We start from the raw sequence: 18407 nt of genomic DNA on the forward strand, positions 1-18407 counted from the left end.
ACTTCTCTGTCTAATGAATTTGGTCTAATCAATTCATGTTGTTTTGTCTTTAATGTCGTTGAAGCTCTCAGTATCTTGGATTGGACAGTGGACACACAGGCTAAGAAAATCGAGGATCACCAGGGCCTTGCTGTAGATATCGCCTCGGAGTGGCTCAGGGTTCTCTCCTGCTCCGACAAAGCCATTAGAGAGGCCTATCCATTCTTGTTACTTTCGGGGTACTGAAGAAAAGAGCTCTGGTGCCCTAGTGCCCTAGACAAAAATAATTTCTTCCCTTAAGATGCAGTGAAGGAAATTTTTTCAGACCTACAAAAGAAAACTGCACAAGACTTGCTGGCCCAGTCTTCTAGACATCCAAAGGAATTGACTTTTTTTCTAACCAGGACTACCTCACCCCTCCAGCAACACATCCATTTCACATCTTAATCAATTAAGGAGAGCTCTTCCTAGTCAGTACCAAAAAAGTAAGATAGAAGTCCTTCATGTACCTGTAGAAGTTTTGGGAGAGGAGTGAAGCCTTGAATCATCAGTGTTTTGAAGGAGGGCTACGTCAACCTGTTCTTGGAGGTGCCCCCCCCCCCCCCCCCATTAGTTACCTCTTTCATCACATTGACAGTGTACTCGGTAAGCTCTGAGAGAGATTTGGCCCTCTCTCATCCAAAAAAAGGGCCATTCAGGAAGTCCAAAACACCAGCATGGAGGGATTTTACAACAGACTCATTGTGGTACCAAAAGTATCAGGTGGTTTGGGACAAGTCCTCGATGTATGTGGCCTCAATCTTTTTTTTACCTGAAAACAAAATTCAAAATGTAGACAGGCCAATCAGTCCTCTCATCCATTCACCACGGAGACTGGTTGGTAACCTCAGCCATGCAGGATACATATTTTCATATTCCAATCCATCCAGTTTCCAGAAAATATCTAAGGTTAGTCTTCCAGGACAATGATTATCAGTTTCGGACCCTTTGCTTCGGCCTTTCAACAGCCCTTCAAGTATTCACACGAGTCCTTGCTCCTCTCTCAATGTCAGCTTTTACCTAAATGACTGGCTACTTCAATCCCTTTGAAGGACAAGTGCATGGAAGACACACAGAAGATTCTTCTTACCTAGGAGATGGGCCTTCTCTTAAATCTTAAGAAGTCCCAGTGGCCCCGCCATGGATGCAAACGCTTTCGCTGAAATATCGGTGTGGCTGTGGCGGCCAAAGAGTAGTCTGTGTTAAAGATTATGGATTCATGAGATTAATGCTAAAAGGCCAGAGTTTGGAAGCTTTGGACATCTATTCCCAGACTGGATAAACAATCCAGAGAAGTTTTATGACTTCTACAGAAACACCAATTACCAACATGCACTTCAGTTGAGGAAAGAATGGCCACCATCTTCCTAAGGTAAGAAGTGTAGGATTATTGAAAATATAGTCTGTAAGTAGGTAGATCTAGTGTTTCATGCAGTGCTAAATCAAACAAAAAGATCAATAGACATCCTCTACTTCTAGTGGCTGTGAATAGAACCGTACCAGATAAATTAGTGTTAGCAGAGATAGAGATGGTGATGGTGTTAAGAGTTGTGTTCCTCAGTGGGTGTTGGTGTGATTGAAGAGCTTCCTTTGAAAGGCTTCGTGCATTTCCATTTTGATGTCAAAACTGTCACCTGGCGACAATAGTTTCTGTCATTAGGGGAAGAAGACTCAACAGTCAGGAACTGACGATCTGGATAATTTTCATCTTGACATACTGCTTGTTCACAAAGCTTCTGCAACTCCCCCAGGATCTTCATATGAAAAATCATTTGTAAAGTCGCTGCTAGGTCTTTTGTAAGCGTGAGGTTTCTTTGGTGTAGAGGTAGGTAGGTTGAAAGCAGGTCTGCTCCTCCCTTCACGGACATCTACATCATTTGTTATTTCTTGAAAACATGCATTATCAGGTGCATCTGGGACAGCAGTGGATGATTTGTCAGATGTAACATCTACAAAACTTTGGTCCTGATGAGGCGCATGGGATTACACTTTGCTCTTGCAGTAAACTTATCAGGACCTCAGGATTCATAGTGCTCACCTCTCAGCAGACTCACTGTGACTGATGAAAAAATGGGTCCTCCTGAGTCACTGAATCTGAATCGCCTTGACTCACCTCGACTCGGCAGGACTCGACTCGCTCAGTGTAAACTGTCCCATTTGAATTAATATGGTGATTCAAGAAGAGTCATGAATTGTCTTGACTCATCTTGACTTGACTCTACTTGACTCGCTTGGTTTAAACACAGCCTTAGACATAAGCTGGGAGCCCTACTGGGGAATCAAGAAGTCTCTGGGACATGGATGTGGATCAGCAGATCTTCCATATGTCAGAGCTCAAGGCAGTTCAGTTAGGCCTTCAGAGTTTTCCATCCATAGTCTGCAACAAGACAATAATGGTGCATGCAGACAATTCCAAAGCCTGTGGGCAGAACAAAATCGAGTGAATATGGTTACCTGCTTTATCCAGGGAAAGTTAATTATGATGGCAGACAAGCTGAGCTGTTGAAAGCAAGTCCTTCCCACCAAGTGGACCCTTGTTCCCTTAGTTTGTCTAGATCATTGGAAGCTGTGGGGCAAGCCAATGATAGACCTGTTTACTACCTCCAAGAACCATCGCCTTCCTCTCTTTTGGTGTCCAGCCCCAGATTCTCTTGCATGAGCCATGGACACCATGCTACAAGATTGATCAAACCTAGACCTATATGCCTTCCCAACCTTCAGCATGATCAGGTTGGTCTTGAACAAGTTACAGATGCACCCACAACACGAACATGACCCTTGTAGCCCCATTTTGGCCACTGGGGGAATGGTTCCCAGACCTTCTTTGGCTACTAGTAGACTAACCAAGGCTTCTTCTCCAAAGAGCATCTTTACTCAGACAACCCCACTTCAGGAGACATCACCAAGGGTTATCCACTCTTGCCCTGACAGGCTTCAGACTGCCCATAAGCTTGTCAGAGTGAAGAGTTTTTAAAGGGGAGCTGCAAAGGCTATTGCATAGCGCAGGCAAAAATCTTCTAGCCTCGTCTACCAGGCCAAGTGATCAGTTTTTTGTTGGTGGTGCCACAACCTCAATATCTCACCTTCTTAGACATATGTGACACAGGTTGTAGATTTCCTTCTTTACGTGAGAAACAATAGGAATTTGTCTTTCTTTAGTATTAAAGGTTATTGGGCTATGCTTAGCTCAGTATTTAAGCGTAGAAACCTGAATCTCTTGTTGAACTCCAATATATTAAGGACTTGTTAAAGTCGTTCGATACAGCGTAATAGAGAAAAAACAACACTTTGGTCTCCTTGAACCTATATGTGGCCCTGAAATGGCTGATGGGCTCATCTTTTGAGCCTCATCATTCTGCTTTTCTTGAGAATCTGACATGCAAAAATCTCTTCTTCTTTGCTTAGCTGCAGCTAAATGCATCAGTGAGATACAAGCCATTGATAAAAGGGTAGGTTTTTCTCAAGGAGATGCAGTTTGCTCTTTCACTAGTGTTTTTGGCCGAGGACCCATTTACTCGTTCATTTACCATTAAGAACTTGATGGATATGGCATGACTACTATGCGGCTTGCAAAGAGGATTTCATGTCATGTACAGGACATCTTTATCAACAACACCATCATCATCGGCAGTGCCCCAGACACTCGATGACTATGCTTGCTCGAATCCATCACCATCCTTGACAAGAAACCCTCTTTGAATAGTACTCAGAGGCCTTCCTACTTCTTACTAGCGTACAGAAAAGCCTAAACCAAGATGGCATGGTATTACCAAATAAAACAACACCAGATATGACCACCAAACAAAACACCCCTGATCAAGAAACACCAGACTACACCAGGCATGACATCACGCAACAGCAACTAGCCAGTGACAGTTCAGCAAGTAGTGACATCATGGAACCCTGCCTCTGACCATTCAGATTCCTGCACAGAGAGGTGCCCTTCCCTTATGACGCTCTGAGAGACTTTAGCAGCTAAGCCATATATCCAATCAGAGTTTGTTGCTAAGGATCCCATGCTGTGCAACAGAAAGAGAGAGATACCCCCCGAGCAAGAGGAATCCAGAATTAGTTATTTAGTATCTTCTGTTTAATAGGTGTAAGATCCAATTTCTACTGCATTTTATATAATGCATTCATTTTGACAAATACCGCGTTTTTGACATGAATCCCCATTTGGCATTTTAATAGCCAATTTGAGTACAGAAAAAAAAATTCAGTAATAAGACTAGAAAAACGTCTATACAAAATAAGCACAGCTGAAATAGCCATTATTTCAATAAATCTTGTATTAATGAAGGTCTTCTTCCAGCAAATAATAATAATAATAATAATAATAATAATAATAACAACAACAATCAAGCAAATAACAATAACAACAACGTCATATTGGAAATCAGGAGAGCACACCAGAACGTGCACATACACTGCCCCTAGTTTAATGAGATCTAAGTTTTATTATTTCTCTGTAATGGTTATGGTATTACTTCATCCTATATTCCCAGCTGCTGTTGCCCTGCATTTACTAACCTTATAGTTGTTTTGCTTTAAGTGTACACTATTCGTTGTACAAAAGCAATAAAAAACCTAACTGCAACGTTTACAGTTTAAGCAACCCGGTGTGTTTCTCATGATAGTTGCCAGAATATAGTACTTGTGCTCATTCATTACCTTGTATTGATAAATGCAGAATAGATATGCAAGTTTGTCCTTTATGTTTTTGAGGTTATGAATTAGGATATAATTTTTGTGCTTAATCATTTTATGATTAAATTCCATAGTGGACATTTTTATAGTATTTTACTGTACTCATTGTACAATAGTCACTTATTTCTGTATTAAGAGAAGAACAGTGCAAAAGCAGTACAGTATTATTTTGAATTTTATTATGTAAAATTCATATAAATTTTGTTTCAGGTTTGTGTAAGCCAAGACAGATTGCAATCTTTTATACGGGGTGCCAGATATTTACGCATCAAAGGGCTTGAAGATAATGCAGATGACAGTGATATAGATGTAAGTGGTTACATCATAGTTTACAGAGTTGTATGTATGAGGGTCATTCAGAAGTTTTTAGCTGTAACACAAAGCTTCAAAGAAAAGAATTCTTGCATTATTGTTCAACACAGTCAACATTATAAATTTTTGAACTTAGTCTTCACTAACTTCATCTATTTTCAACATAGTCTTTGCTTACGTCATCTATTTTCAACAAAGTCATCACTAAATTAACCTTTAAAAGATGGGGCACCATCATATGAGGAGAGCTCCATCACTTCAGTTGCCCATAAATGACTCGTGGCAACTCTACAGTCAGCTCAGCCAACTGGGCATTTCAGGGAGTCAGTATTGTTCTTGGCTTAAAGGGGGAATGTCTTGCTCCTCTCTCTCCTGTGATGCCTTTTTATTTATTTTCTCATAAATATTCCCAGGGAATGCTGTTGGTTTTAGTTTGTATCTTTTATAATGTGATGTCAGTTATAATTTTAATTTTGCAAAGGAAATTACAGAAATATTAGAAGAAACACGTATATCTCCAAAAAAGTTACTGCATCTCCTGATCTCAGTAAATTTACATAAACATTTTACAACAAATATATACTGATTTTAGTTATCTGTTTGATATTGTGTGAGCTGTAATTATAATTTAGCAAAATGATATGGAGGAGTGATATAGTAGTTACATTTGACAATGTCTGTGAGAGAGATAGAGGTTTGTGTTTGGTGTTGCTGTATGGTAGCGTGTAAGTGCGTATCTGTTTATCTGAAGTGTGAGTGAGCGAGCTATCGAGAGAGAGAGAGAGAGAGAGAGAGAGAGAGAGAGAGAGAGAGAGAGAGAGAGAGAGAGCATAAGTGGTGGATGGATAGTTAATGATGGTTTGCTTGTTGGGCGATCGTTTTGGGTTGTCTGCTGGCGTGGTTGCCGGGTCAGTTAGAGTCAGTCTGTAATGAACAATCGTGGAGGACAGATAAGGCAGTGTCTATTGATGGTCAGTTGTTGTTGTGTGATATGATTGATTTTGACATTGTATAGTTGTTATGCGTGTGTCTGTCTGGTTGTTGTTGAGTTAAAGAGTGTGTGTTGTGTTTGATTTTGTGTTTTGATGTTTGCGAGTTGTTTGTTGGAGAGAGTGTTGGTGGTTGTTTGTGTATTGATTTGTCAAGTTGTCTGTGATGTTGTTGGTGTTGTTTGTGCAGTGAGTTGTTGTATGATTTACCGTATATTTCGGCGTATAAGTCGACCGGAAGATAAGTCGACCCCCCAATTCTGAGTAAATTTTTATGATTTTAACTAATATCGGGTATATTAGTCGACCTATAAAATGTGAGGCCAACCGTCCGCTCAAAATAAGCAGCAGGGTAAAACGTATCATATAAAATAACCTGAATGTTATTACGGTACATATGTTGCTCTACTTACTATAAGAAATACAGGTAATATACTCGGTTAATTAACAAATCTGTGTAATATATAAAAGATGAATACTGGCAAATATGATTAGAAATGACGAAACGAAAGATACGTTACTCGAGTGTAATGTAAACAAACAAAGCGCTAACTAACGCTGCATAAGAGCCTACGTATATATGCATGAACAAACTGCCACTCAAGTTAATGTTTAGATTGGGTTGTTAAAACGACGTGCCGGTATTCTATAATTGTGTTGGAATATTCCTTGACCATTTGTTCTTCTATGGCATAAACAGGCTCATTTGAGGGAAAACGAACCTGCAGTTGATTCACCAGATTCAAACTGGGATCCTTATGATGAAACAGTGAATGGTAATTTGTTTGATGATTTGTTTAATTCAAGTGACGATGACTCAAGTCATTTTGAAGGATTTTAAATACATATTTACTATTAAATCCATTTTTTTTATTTTACTTAAAGTGATAAATAAAGATTTCATACCATAAATGTTTTTGAACAATACCCCGGTAAATACAAAACTGTCAGAGTGAACGCATCCTTCCCAATTACTGTACTACAAATGGCTACGCAATGTTTACACTTGCTGTGCGATTGGGGTTTCTTCAAGTTTCTTTGATTTTTTTCATTTAATTTAAGGTAATGGGTGTTCTAATGTATTATTATTGTCGTATTACAGTTTGAAATGTTTTTAATACTGGTATTTACATACAAAGTTACCTCAACAAGGCTGTCATTATTATTAGCCAACTGTAAAGCCTGGATTCCTGCCAATATAATAAAGATTCACCTTTTGTTACCGTTAGATAAGTCGACCCCCTAATTTTGGCATGAGTTTTTGGGGCTAAAGGGTCGACTTATACGCCGAAATATACGGTATGTTGTTTTTGAGTTGTTGGTACTTGTTTGTGTACTGATTATCTTGTTTTTTTGGAGTTCTTGTATGGTTTTGGTGCTTGTCTGTCTTTGTGTATTGAATTCAGTGGTTGTTGTGTCTTGACAACTGTATCCAGCAGACGGCACAGCGTCTTGCCCTGTCTCGAGTCCAAGGTGAGTACATGCATTTGTGTTTTGTGTGTTCTGTGTCTCGTTAAGCCAGTTGTCCTGCGTAATTAGTAACGTAAAAGGGAAAGTGTGGCTGGGGGAACCATTTGTCAGCCGTGTTCGATAAAGTAAGTGTGGGGAGATCTTGTTGCTTGCGTTGATTTGCTTGTCATTCTGCTACATTAATTTGGTGCCCGAACAGGGACTGCTGGTGTGGCAGCTGCAGGAAGATTGTTGTAGTGAGTTGTGTGATAGGTAAAGAAAGTAAGTTTGGAAGGTTTGAAGTGGAGAGGCTGAAGGAGGAGATTGCAGTTGTTGAGGGAAGCTAAGGATAGAGTGGAAGAAGAGTACTAGAGGGTTAGGATTGAGAATGAGGAGTATAAGAGGGAATTGGAAGGGTTGAGAGGAGCGATGAGGAGTGTAGAAGAGGGAATGAAAGAGGAAGTGAAAGAGGCTGAGCAGCGGATGGTTGAGAAGATGGATGAAAAGTTGGGATCGATGATGAGTAATGTGCAAGAGATGATGAAGGAAATGATGAAAGGGTTTTTTGGAGAGGGAGCTGTTGGAGGTAGGTCTCCCAGGTCTTGTGATAGGCCAGGACTGATAAGGAAAGTGGAAGAGAGAGTGGAAGAGAGAGTGGATGAGAGTGCAAGTGATTAAGGTGATGTGATTGTAGTAAGTGAGGATAAGAAAGAAGGGAGACAGGATAAGGATAGGAATGAGAATAAGAAAGGGCTTGAGAAGAAGAAGAAGAATACGGGAAAGAAAGTTAGTAAGGATGATAGACAGGATGTGAAAGGAATTGAGAATGTTGGGAGAAAGGAAGAGAGTAAGGAACAGAATGAGTGATTTAGATAGCGGTGAGTGGGAACAGGTAGGTAGAAAGAAGAAGGGTAAGAAGAGCATAATCAAGAGCATGGATGTTAGTATGGAAGTTGAGATGTTGTATTCGGAGGAGGTAAATAGGACTCAGGATGGAAGTAGTGAAATATAGCGAGAAATGTGAAAGGCTGTGTATATGAGAGAGGTACCCCGATGTACACGGTATGAGGAATATGGGTGTAGGGAGATAGGGGACTTTTTCAAGGAATATGAGAAAATTTGTATGGCAAAATACGGAGACAATGAGTGTAGGAGATATTTTGTATGAGAGTGTTAAAAAAACTAGGATCATAGAACAGGCTAGGAGGGCAAAGAGTAGTGTTAAGTATAGGAGGAAGAATGATTTTGAGGAGGCAAGAATGAATGTTGGTGAGTCATTGTCTATGTATGTATTCCGATTGGAGACATTAGCTGGGAAAAAGTTTGGAGACAGGGAATAAATGAGTGTAAGGAGTTAGTGAGGAAGTTGTTAGCGACTGTGCCTGAGAGTGTATGTGAGTTCCTAAATCTGAAACGCAAGGAGAAAATGAGAGGTTAACGTGGAATTACATTTTAGAGATAGTTGGGGATTACAAGCTAGATAGGTGTATGAAAGAAAGCAGAAGTGTTAGCATCAGGACCAAAATAAATGAGGGTATGCCTGAGTTTAAGAGCTGTAGGGAGGCAGTTTTAGAAAGGCCGAGGCAAATGGCAGAGCGAGTGGTTGACAGGAGTGTCAGAGCAAGTAATGTAAGTGTGGTGAAACCCAAGAGAGATAGAAGTGCAAGTGTCGGAAGGTTAGGGTCAGTTAGCTGTGAGCGAGAGCAGAAGTGTTATAGATGTGGGAAATCAGGGCATAAGAAGAATGAATGTCAGTGGGCATTAGGAGCATGCTTCGGGTTTGGGCAAAAGGGCCAATTGGTGATGAGTGTAAGAAAGATAGGGATATTAAATGTTACAGGTGTGGACAGGTAGGGCATATAGCTAGTCGATGTTGGGGTACCTGTATAAACATGGTTTGCAGCAACTGCGGAAAGAATGGGCATTATGCTAGGATGTGTAAAGAACAGCATGCGAAGTGTGCTGAATGTGGAATTGAAGGTCATGTAGCGAGTGTGTGTAGGTGAAAGAGGATGAGTCAGGCTGGGAATTTTGGAAACTAGGTGTTAAGGGGATTCAATATGTTCAGGAGCATGCGATGAGTGAGTGGTTGAAAGTGAATAAATGTGAGCTGAGCATCAATGAGCAAATGGCTTTTGGGGGATTGGCAGTTAGTGTTGGTTGAGCATGGAAGAAAGCAGAAAAAGGTAAAGAAAGGGAATGAAAGGAAAAGCAAGGACTGCTTGATAGAGGGAGTTAGTGTTAGGGTAAAAATGGTGGATAAAGCATGTGATACAGATAAGCCTAAAGGAATGGATGATACTTGTAGAGTGTGTGGCTTTGAATTGACAGGGATAAGTGAGATTTTAGTGGGAAGGAAACCGAGTACATAGTAAGGAAGTGGTTGATAGTATGGATGAAGCTTTGCAAGAGTTTGACAGAAGTATGGATGAACTGAGTGGTTTGGCAGCAGAAATAAGAGAGAGGTTGTGACAAGAGCTAGAAGGTGTAGACTGAATATTCAGAAGTGGTTTGAAAAAAGTGAATGGTGATGTAACTGAGAGAGTGTATGAGGGTCCTCAAACAAGATCCAGGGGGCCTGCATCCAAGCATACTTGGTTGTTGTGAAAGGCAATTTAGTGTGAGTGTAAGGAGATGTTGTCAAATGTATTGGGGGAGGTAATATGGAGGGGTGAAACGGTAGTTACGTTTGACAATGTCTTTGAAGGTTGTGTAAGAAAGAGCAAAAGAGTGAGAGTGTTGGGTTGTTTGTAGTTGTCGGGAACAATTGAGAGTTTAAATGTTTTCGTGTGTGTGATGTGTCGTGTTCATGTTTGGTGTTGCTGTATGGTAGTGTGTAAGTGCGTATGTGTTTTTCTGAAGTGTGAGTGAGCAAGCTATAGAGAGAGAGAGAGAGAAAGAGAGAGGGAGAGAGAGAGAGAGAGAAAGAGAGAGAGAGAGAGAGAGAGCATAAGTGGTGGATGGATAGTTAACAATGGTTTGCTTGTTGGGCGATCATTTTGGGTTGTCTGCTGGTGCAGTTGCTGGGTCAGTCAGAGAGTCAGTATGTGATGAGCAATCATGGAGGACAGAGATAAGGCAGAGTCTATTGATAGTCAGTTGTTGTTTTGTGATTTGATTGAGTTGTTGTGCGATTTGATTGATTTTGATATTGTATGGTTGTTGTGTATGTGTGCCTGTCTGGTTGTTGTTGAGCTAAAGGTTGTCTGTTGTATTTAATTTTGTGTTTTGATGTTTGTGAGTTGTTTGTTGGAGAGAGTGTTGGTGATTGTTTGTGTATTGATTTGTCAAGTTGACCTTGATGATGTTGGTGTTGTTTGTGGAGAGAGTTGTTGTGTTTCCGAGTTATTGTGTGATTTGTTGTGTTGTTTTTGAGGTGTTGGTATTTGTTTGCGTAGTGATTGTTATACTGTTTTTTTGAGTTCTTGTATGGTTTTGGTGCTTGTCTGTCTTTTGTGTATGGAATTCAGCGGCGTTGGGTTTGTGTTTTCTTCGAGATTCATCATCTGTCGACCCAGTGGTGTCAACTACGTTTTCTGATTGACGAGTTTTTATTTTATTTTATTTTATTTTTTTTGTGAATTTTTCCTGAAAATAACTCAGCCTATGTAGAGAGAGTGGTTTGTTTGTGCTAAGGTGTAGGAAAAACAGGACCGTTTGGGATGTTTGCCATGACATCTAGGTAAACTTTAAGTGCTTAATCAGGCGTACTATTTTATATAAAACACTGAGTTCCTTTATAAGAAAAGGGGATTTTCCTTTTAAAAAGGTCCTCATTTTTGGCCAGGAGATAACAGTAAATGAAAACTAGGTGTATGGTGAAATATTGTCCTTGTCTAAGAGGGTCTAGTATGCTAATCTGTGCTTCTGATACTAAAGTAAAGAGGACTACCTTTAGCAGCATATGAAGTTTGTATGTTGGGCTCATGAATTGAGGGGATGACAGGAGTCTAAGAACCTTATTCAGGGATCAGGTAATGGGAAACATTGCAGAGGTGACTTTTGCAGTGTAAAAGACTGGAGGGCAGAATTAACAATTTCTAAGTTAGAGACAATTCCAAAATCATAAGGCAAGGGTTTTCCCAGTGCTGCCTTGTATTTCATGATTGTTGAAATAGCAAGGTGCTTGACCTCAAAAGATAAAAATTGTAAAACTGTTTTTAACAGATTTCAACTGGGCACCGCATTTTTCATGCAGACTAGTATGTTGGATAGATGAAGTCTGTGGTTTTTGCATTAGGTACCAGGAATGTTAGGTAAATAATCTTCACAGTAGACTAGATATAGAATCACGTGAAGGTCGTGACCCAGAAAGGAGGATGTGTAGACTACTTCCCTTCCTTTTGTTTGGGATAGAACAACAGATGGCAATGGAATCTGTTCTCCTACCTGTTGTTGAAGAAGTAAGGAACCAATGACTGTTTAGCTAAAGACAGAAGCATTCTTGTGAACAAAGGGTGAAGATTTCTTGCACAGCCCAGCTTTTCTGGATGACAATTGGAACAAAGTCTGGGCTTGTTACATTTTGGGTCTGTGGTAGATCTGATCCTGAGATTGTGACTGTAGCATTCTACAGAGTCTGGCTCTTGCATGCTAGGAAAAGGTTTTTTTAATCACCTCCATCTGAAGTTGGGAAGATACTCTGTCTTTGGACTGTTCGTACAAGTAGTAATACATATGGGTGCCTCCCTGGAGGCCACTGGGAGGATTGTTTGCTAGGGAGAAGATGGTCATCTGATCTGATGAAGTGTCATACTAGCTTCCTAGATCTATTGGCTGTCTTTCCATCTCAGTAAATTGAAACCTCCAAAACGGACACACATTTTGTTGATTCTAGACCATATGACTGCAGTGTCTCATATCAAGAGGTTAGGCTCATGTTGAGCTCCTCCCAAGTCTGTAATTGCTAACATGCTTTCACAATCCAGAAGTGGACCAGTTTGCCACATGTGACAACCATCAACTTCCAGTATGTGTCTGTGAACCTGGACATGCAGGGAATAGCAAGAGATGCGTTCGTACAAGACTGGAGCTAATGGAGGACGATATACCTTTTTCGCTTATTGTCCCAGATTTTGAAATATCTGAACAATGTGCAGGCAGTCCCCGGTTAAAGGTGATCCAGTTTTATGGCACTCATCTAGCGTCATAAAATCTGCGATTTATGGTGCTGTAACATGTCGAGTTCTGGTTGTTGTAATATAGTTATGGTGCCATTAACTGGTTATTGGTGCCATTAATTGGATATCAGCTCTGTAAGTGCCATAAATGACCAAGTTTCGGTTTATGGTGGTTTTTGCTTATCAGCACCCTGCCGAGAACAGAGCCCCCTCCGATAACCAGGGACTGGCTGTACTAGCTTTCAATGGAATTGCTTGCTTAGTAGCCCTGAATTAGCCAAACATCCATTGCTTCCTTATTTCTTCAACAGATGAAAGAATAGATTCCATTGCTGTCTGTTGTTCTATCCCAGTCAGACGGAAAAATCATCTACCCTACCATTGTTAGATACCTAGTACATAAACATGGACTTCATCTATCCAACATACCAGTTTTTATGGAAAATGTGGTCAGATTACCTCTACATTAAGGATTCAGTTGAAATCTGATGAAAGTTTTACATTTTACTATCCTTGGAGATCAAGCGTCTTGCGGTTTCAACAACCATGCCTTAAGATTCATCGACTTGCTATTTCAACAATCATGGCATACACAGCAGCATTGGCAGAACCCTTGCTGTATGGTTTGAAATTTACCCTAATATAGAAATTGTTAATTCCATTCTCCAGTCTTTCACACTGCTAAGGTCAGGTCCTGCAAGGGTTCCCATAACCTGTTTCCTTAAAGTTTACCTAGATGTCAGAGCAAACATACCAGATGGTCCTATTTTTCCTACACTTTACCACAAGCAAGCCATTCTCTACATTGGCTGAGAATAATTTAAGTGGCCCTGATTGAAAAGGTAGGCCCTCACTCATTTCATAAGTTGCATGCCATCCAAAAGGTGAGTACATTGTTAATTTTCTCCGGAAAAGTTTTCTTCAAAAAAATCTTTTGAGTGTATGGAGTGATTTTAGAGATATTATTCCTTTTCTGCTTTTTATTTTCAATCATTACAGTTTGTAAAAAAACATCAAACCATTCATCTGATGTATATCACTGTATTATGGCTTTATTTTTCTTTATATCGTTTTAGAGTCCCTAGACACAGTCATCACTTTGCTAAAAAATGCTACTTGTATTTTGTGGGAGGACAGATAATTTGTTCAACCTAAGATATCACTGTCCAGTGGTCTTGACTATCTGTTGGTCATTTGAATGAACATAATGGTGTCTAAAATTCCTGCAGTACAAGGCATCTACTTAATTGTTGGTAGAAGACAGGTTATGATATTCTGATAAGTGGAATGCATCTGTGTTTCCTTGTTATGCATGAATTAAACTACCCACATAGGAGCAGGAAGTGTCTTCCACTATTTGTTGACTATGTCTATAACTTTCCTTGCAGATCATAACCTTCTTTTGGATACCTAACCAGGATGATTTTTTTTTATCTTGCATCTAGTGCATTGCAAAGAACCTCACTTGTAGTAATGGCAAAAAATTGAATTCTCGAGAGTGATTTCCACTCTTCTTTGTGGGTGAGGGTAAGAACTTTGTGGTTAGCCCTCATATGAATAAAAACAATGTTAAACTCAGTTAATTTTCTTTTCATTTTACCATTGTCTTATTGTGTTAAATATACAAAACTTTTTTTTTTAAAGTAACATATTTATGTGGAAATTAAGTAGAGAACAAAGCAGAGAAAATTGTTTAGCAGTGCAAAAGTCAGTGGTACAAAATGTGAACCTCTTAAAAAAAGCACTATATTGCTATTTGGGAATATTTAAATTAGTTTTTAGCAAGTCTATTTTTATTTTTGCATTTACTTCAGTTTGAACATAAAGAAAATAACTTCTGTATATAAGACAAGAAAGTGCTAGCAGTGATGTTTGGTTTTTGTCTTTAATAGGACCTACCACCAGATTTGGATGATAAAGCTTCAATTGATGTGTCTGGAAGCGTAGGTGGCTTAGTGGCAGCTAATGGTGAAACGACAACTGCTACAACAACTGTAAAAGGTCGTCGAGTTAAAGATCATCGTTATACTCAGCAGGTATGGAACTTTGCAAAAAATCTCATGATTTGAGGATTTGCTTTGTAGTAACTTGGTTCTTTGTAAAGCTGCTCCCTTGTTTTTTATTCTTTGGCTGAGGGAGGTGTTCCTTAAGAAAAAAATAATTCAGTAATGTTATGAAAACTTATAATTCATATGGATGCATTGCAGCATAATTGTAATAGGGGAGTTACAATACTAGTTTTGTATCTTGTACATTAGTAGCCTTAACCCCCTCACAGATTGTCATTAGTACTGTATAATATACTAGGTTTCCATATTCTATTATTGTGAGAAAGTTCTGAGCTAACTTTTGACGTCAGGAACCTCTGATTTCACAGAGTATCTGGCACCAATAGTCAGTTATCACCCCCCCCCCCCCCCCCCCCCTCCCACATTTTAGTAGTTTTCAAACTGGAAGTAGTTTTTTAAGCTGTTATGAAATGGTATGATGGTAATTCTAAGCTACTTAATATAGTACACAGACACTACTCATGAACTTTCAGAGATACGAACAGACAGGGTCACAAGTTGAATTTGTGTTCGGAGCCCTTCCTTTTGCCACCCACGAGTTCAAATTTTGTTCTTGTTGCTTATTCTCCTAATAAGAATTTTTGCAAAGAACAGAAGAACATGAAGAAGAAGAACCTGTTCCTTAAACCCCTTTCCAGATTATGGAGAGTATTCTCATGATTAACTACCATGCATTCTTACAATCACGAGAATATTTGTTCATAATCTTACAGTATTCCTACTTATTTCTATTTTCTCGATTAACTCGGTCTGTGATGAATACTTATTTTCTATGTTTAGCATATTTTTCTAAATCATGCATTATTATAAGGAATTACTTTGGATGTTAGAAAGATCAAAAGAAGAAAATGGAATTTAGATTTAAGGAGCATTCAAAATTTAGTATTCTGCTTGATTTAAAAAATACTAAGTATAGAAAATGGTTTTTCATCACAGACTGTGTTATATCGAGAAGATAGAAATAAGTAGAAATATTTTAAGTCTACTATGAACATATATTCTTGTGATTGTAAGAATGCATGGTCGTTATTCACAAGAATATTCTAGATAATTAGGGAAGGGTTTGTCTTCTTCCTCATGTTCTTTGTGAATATTCTTACTAGCAGAATAGCTGCCCAGAGCAAAATATGAATGTCATTCTCAACAAAAATTATGCACTACATATTAAAAACCAACATACAAACCAGTCAAGATATGAAGGGCTGTTTGGAACGTAACTAGTTTGTTAATAGGTATATGTAGCAGCAACCCGTTCTGTTAATAGGTATATATAGCAGCAACCCGTTATGAATGTATTCTGGCTAGCTGTGGAGGACTGACCTGTAAGTTGATGGATGAATTGCATTGTTATAGGCCTCAGTAGTAAAAGTGTTTGCACTGTGTATGAATCTTTCACTGCCTCCCTATAATCTGGTTGGTTTCAGAGTTATAGTCTTTGAGTTTTGATTCCCCAGCTGCAGCAGTTAGAAACAAGAAAATGTTCACTTTTAGTCCTATGTAACCATTTTTGTCGCTGGATACCAAGATATTGTCCTTGAGTTCTTATGTCTTTTTTTTAATTTAATTTTTTGGTATTACTTTGTTGTCTGGAATTATTATGTAAAACATAAGTTAACTTGTTTCAGCCCAGAGGTTATATATAGAATGCTGCTTAATAAAAACAGATTAAATATATATATACATATATATATTTTTTACTATATTACTTATTGATTTATAAAAGAGAGTGGATGGCCTAGAATAAAAAAAAAAACTGGTAACCTTTGAATAAAAACTTCTTAAAAATATGTTTACCCCATGTTGAATTAGAGTACTAGTTTGAAAATCACAGCATCCACCATGTTGTTAGGCATGCCTTACCAACAACTGCATTCACAGTGTGTAATGGTTAATATGCTTTTAAGATGTTTTTATTGTATTTTTGTACAAGTTCAGGAATTTTCGTAGGTGGATTTGGGCGATTCAGATGATAATCGTGAAAAATGGGAGGTGGTTGAACGTAAACCAGTTATACTGCCAAGAGCACAACCTCTCCCACAAGCAGGTGGGTATTGATTGTGAAATTAGTTATTATTAAGTTGCATTTGCCATCTCCACCTCTTGCTTTTTCATTTGTATTTGCAGATTCTTTTTCCCGTTCTTACTCTTCCCTGATTTGATTTTTCATATTCTTTTGGCAGAGCCTTTCTCCAGTTTTCTTACCATTATGTCATAGGTGGTTTATTTTAATTTTTTTTATGGGTTCTTGATTTCTATATCTTTGTATTGTTGGCAAATTAAGCACAACTAAAATAAATCAGGAAAGATTTTACGCAGAAAGTGTTGAAAATTTCATAAGATTGTACCATGCTTATTCAAGATATTAACATGTTGTGTCTTGGCTAAAATATTTGTAATTTATTCATGTTCTAATTGTGTAAAATTAATATTTTATCAGGTTCTGGCATAAGGAGACGCAGACGTGCTCGATCAGCAATACGTAAACGAGCTATGCATCTCAGCAATAACATTGTATGTTATGAGCAGCGTACAGAAGGCTCAGATGGAGGCCAGGAACGCTCTGAACCAATTAACAAGATTCGACGACTTGGATCACCAGGTTAATACCATCATGTTTTTATTTTTAATATTTAGCCACTGTAACAGGCTTACAACAAGAATGAAATAATGTGTGTTACTTGATTATCAACTATAATGAATTGACATTAAGACAGAATTAGTAAGTGTACAAAAAGAATGAGGTATTTAAGTATTTTTTTTAATATTGTTGGGAATTTTTGTGAATCATTGGTTTACATTTGGTATTTATTAAAGTAAATTCATCTTAGCTAGGCTTCATCTTACCTGAAGCCTAGCTGCATACACATAAAAGGTACTCAAATTACAGCAATGAGGTAGCTGCATACACATAAAAGGTACTCAAATTACAGCAACCTCATTGATCTGAACTAATTGGGAAAAGCCTCGTATGGATGTATTTACTCCCTGGGTTATAGTTAAGAGAGTTTGCACCAAATTTAATTCATATAGTGTAGCCTACGTTCGATAATAAATCTGTTATGCCTACTGAAGGATCATCTATTTTGTTTTACAAGGTAATATGCCTTCCTTGGCTTAGCCTAACATAAATATGGTGTAAATAGTTAGTCTAGGCTTGCTGATAAGTTTATTTAAGGGGACCGTCCGCTATGGCAGATGACATGTCAACTTGAAAAAATAAAAAATCGAGTTATTATTTGTATCTATGTAGAAACATGCCGTGCATGCTTTCCAGAAGTTTCAGCCAATTATTTTTACAAATAATGAAGATATAGCGGTTTTTAAATGATGACGTCATCGTAACTGCGTCGTCTGTATGACTGAGTTTGACAGGATCGTTTTTGCGTGTTTAACAGTAGTGTGAGAGCTGCTCAGAGCGGTTATACTTATAGGCGAGACTCGGAGAATGACTCAGTTACTCCACAGACGTCAAAGGAGTTGCACGCACTTACGCACTTGCGTTTGGTTACTAGCTATATACGTTGTTTTTATAACTTCTTAGTGAACTTATAGCAATGCCGAAGTTACCTAAGATCAAGAAGGCTACTCAGAAACTAAGGCTAGCAAAATTAGCGAAGGCCAGGAGTGTGCTAAAAAACACGAAAATTCATTATCAGCTCCCTCTTTGTCTCATGTCACGCCGTCAACATCATTGTCTCGTGTCACGCTTAGGGTATTAATACCACTTTTAGGGGGAGGACCAG

The 18407-nt window shown here is 38.7% G+C and overlaps 1 protein-coding gene across 3 annotated transcripts in view; it reads left to right on the forward strand.

The window, feature by feature from the left end:
• The window catches only part of LOC135221700 (uncharacterized), an 82101-nt gene that overhangs the window by 52353 nt on the left and 11341 nt on the right, over positions 1-18407 (forward strand). For all 3 annotated transcript variants that reach the window (XM_064259439.1, XM_064259440.1, XM_064259441.1), the window contains 4 exons: positions 4936-5034; positions 14488-14631; positions 16612-16708; positions 17102-17263. In XM_064259439.1, coding sequence (XP_064115509.1) covers positions 4936-5034; positions 14488-14631; positions 16612-16708; positions 17102-17263 — 502 coding nt within the window. The remainder of the gene's footprint in view (positions 1-4935; positions 5035-14487; positions 14632-16611; positions 16709-17101; positions 17264-18407) is intronic.

Source organism: Macrobrachium nipponense, chromosome 3 (genome assembly GCF_015104395.2).
Source record: "Macrobrachium nipponense isolate FS-2020 chromosome 3, ASM1510439v2, whole genome shotgun sequence".
Classification (NCBI taxonomy): domain Eukaryota; kingdom Metazoa; phylum Arthropoda; class Malacostraca; order Decapoda; family Palaemonidae; genus Macrobrachium; species Macrobrachium nipponense.